Source organism: Penaeus monodon, chromosome 15 (genome assembly GCF_015228065.2).
Source record: "Penaeus monodon isolate SGIC_2016 chromosome 15, NSTDA_Pmon_1, whole genome shotgun sequence".
Lineage (NCBI taxonomy): Eukaryota > Metazoa > Arthropoda > Malacostraca > Decapoda > Penaeidae > Penaeus > Penaeus monodon.
Window position 1 is genome coordinate 36,394,607 of NC_051400.1, and position 384 is coordinate 36,394,990.

Here is a 384-nt window from a genome sequence, read left to right on the forward strand (position 1 = left end):
CTCTTTGTGTGAAGACATTGAATTTATAACGCTCATGCCTTTTTAAGCTCAATATCACGCCGTAAACTTTAGTTATACCACCGTTCTTAATAGGTATGTCATCACAGGACATCAGGTGGCTAGGTTAAGACATGCCAACAAGTAATCATTTCTCCTTTCCTTGATCACCCTCATGTAAACTGAAAAATGTCACAATACTTGGTGATAACTATAGGTTCACTGACACCAACATCTACCCCAATAGCTCGATAGGTGATTTGCAATATTTCACTGTTCTTAATTACTATATTACTTGATAATAGTACTTGTGGACATTGATATTTCTGACGTTAACGATGTACGGTCATATAGTGGATGTGTTTGTCTGACAGACTGACAGGTGTT

The 384-nt window shown here is 37.2% G+C and overlaps 1 protein-coding gene across 1 annotated transcript in view; it reads left to right on the plus strand.

Moving 5' to 3' along the window:
- Positions 1–145, plus strand: part of LOC119582350 (angiotensin-converting enzyme-like) — a 19,183-nt gene extending 19,038 nt beyond the window's left edge. Inside the window, exon 11 of the mRNA XM_037930565.1 lies at positions 48–145. Coding sequence (XP_037786493.1) covers positions 48–145 — 98 coding nt within the window. The remainder of the gene's footprint in view (positions 1–47) is intronic.
- Positions 146–384: the final 239 nt, after the last annotated feature.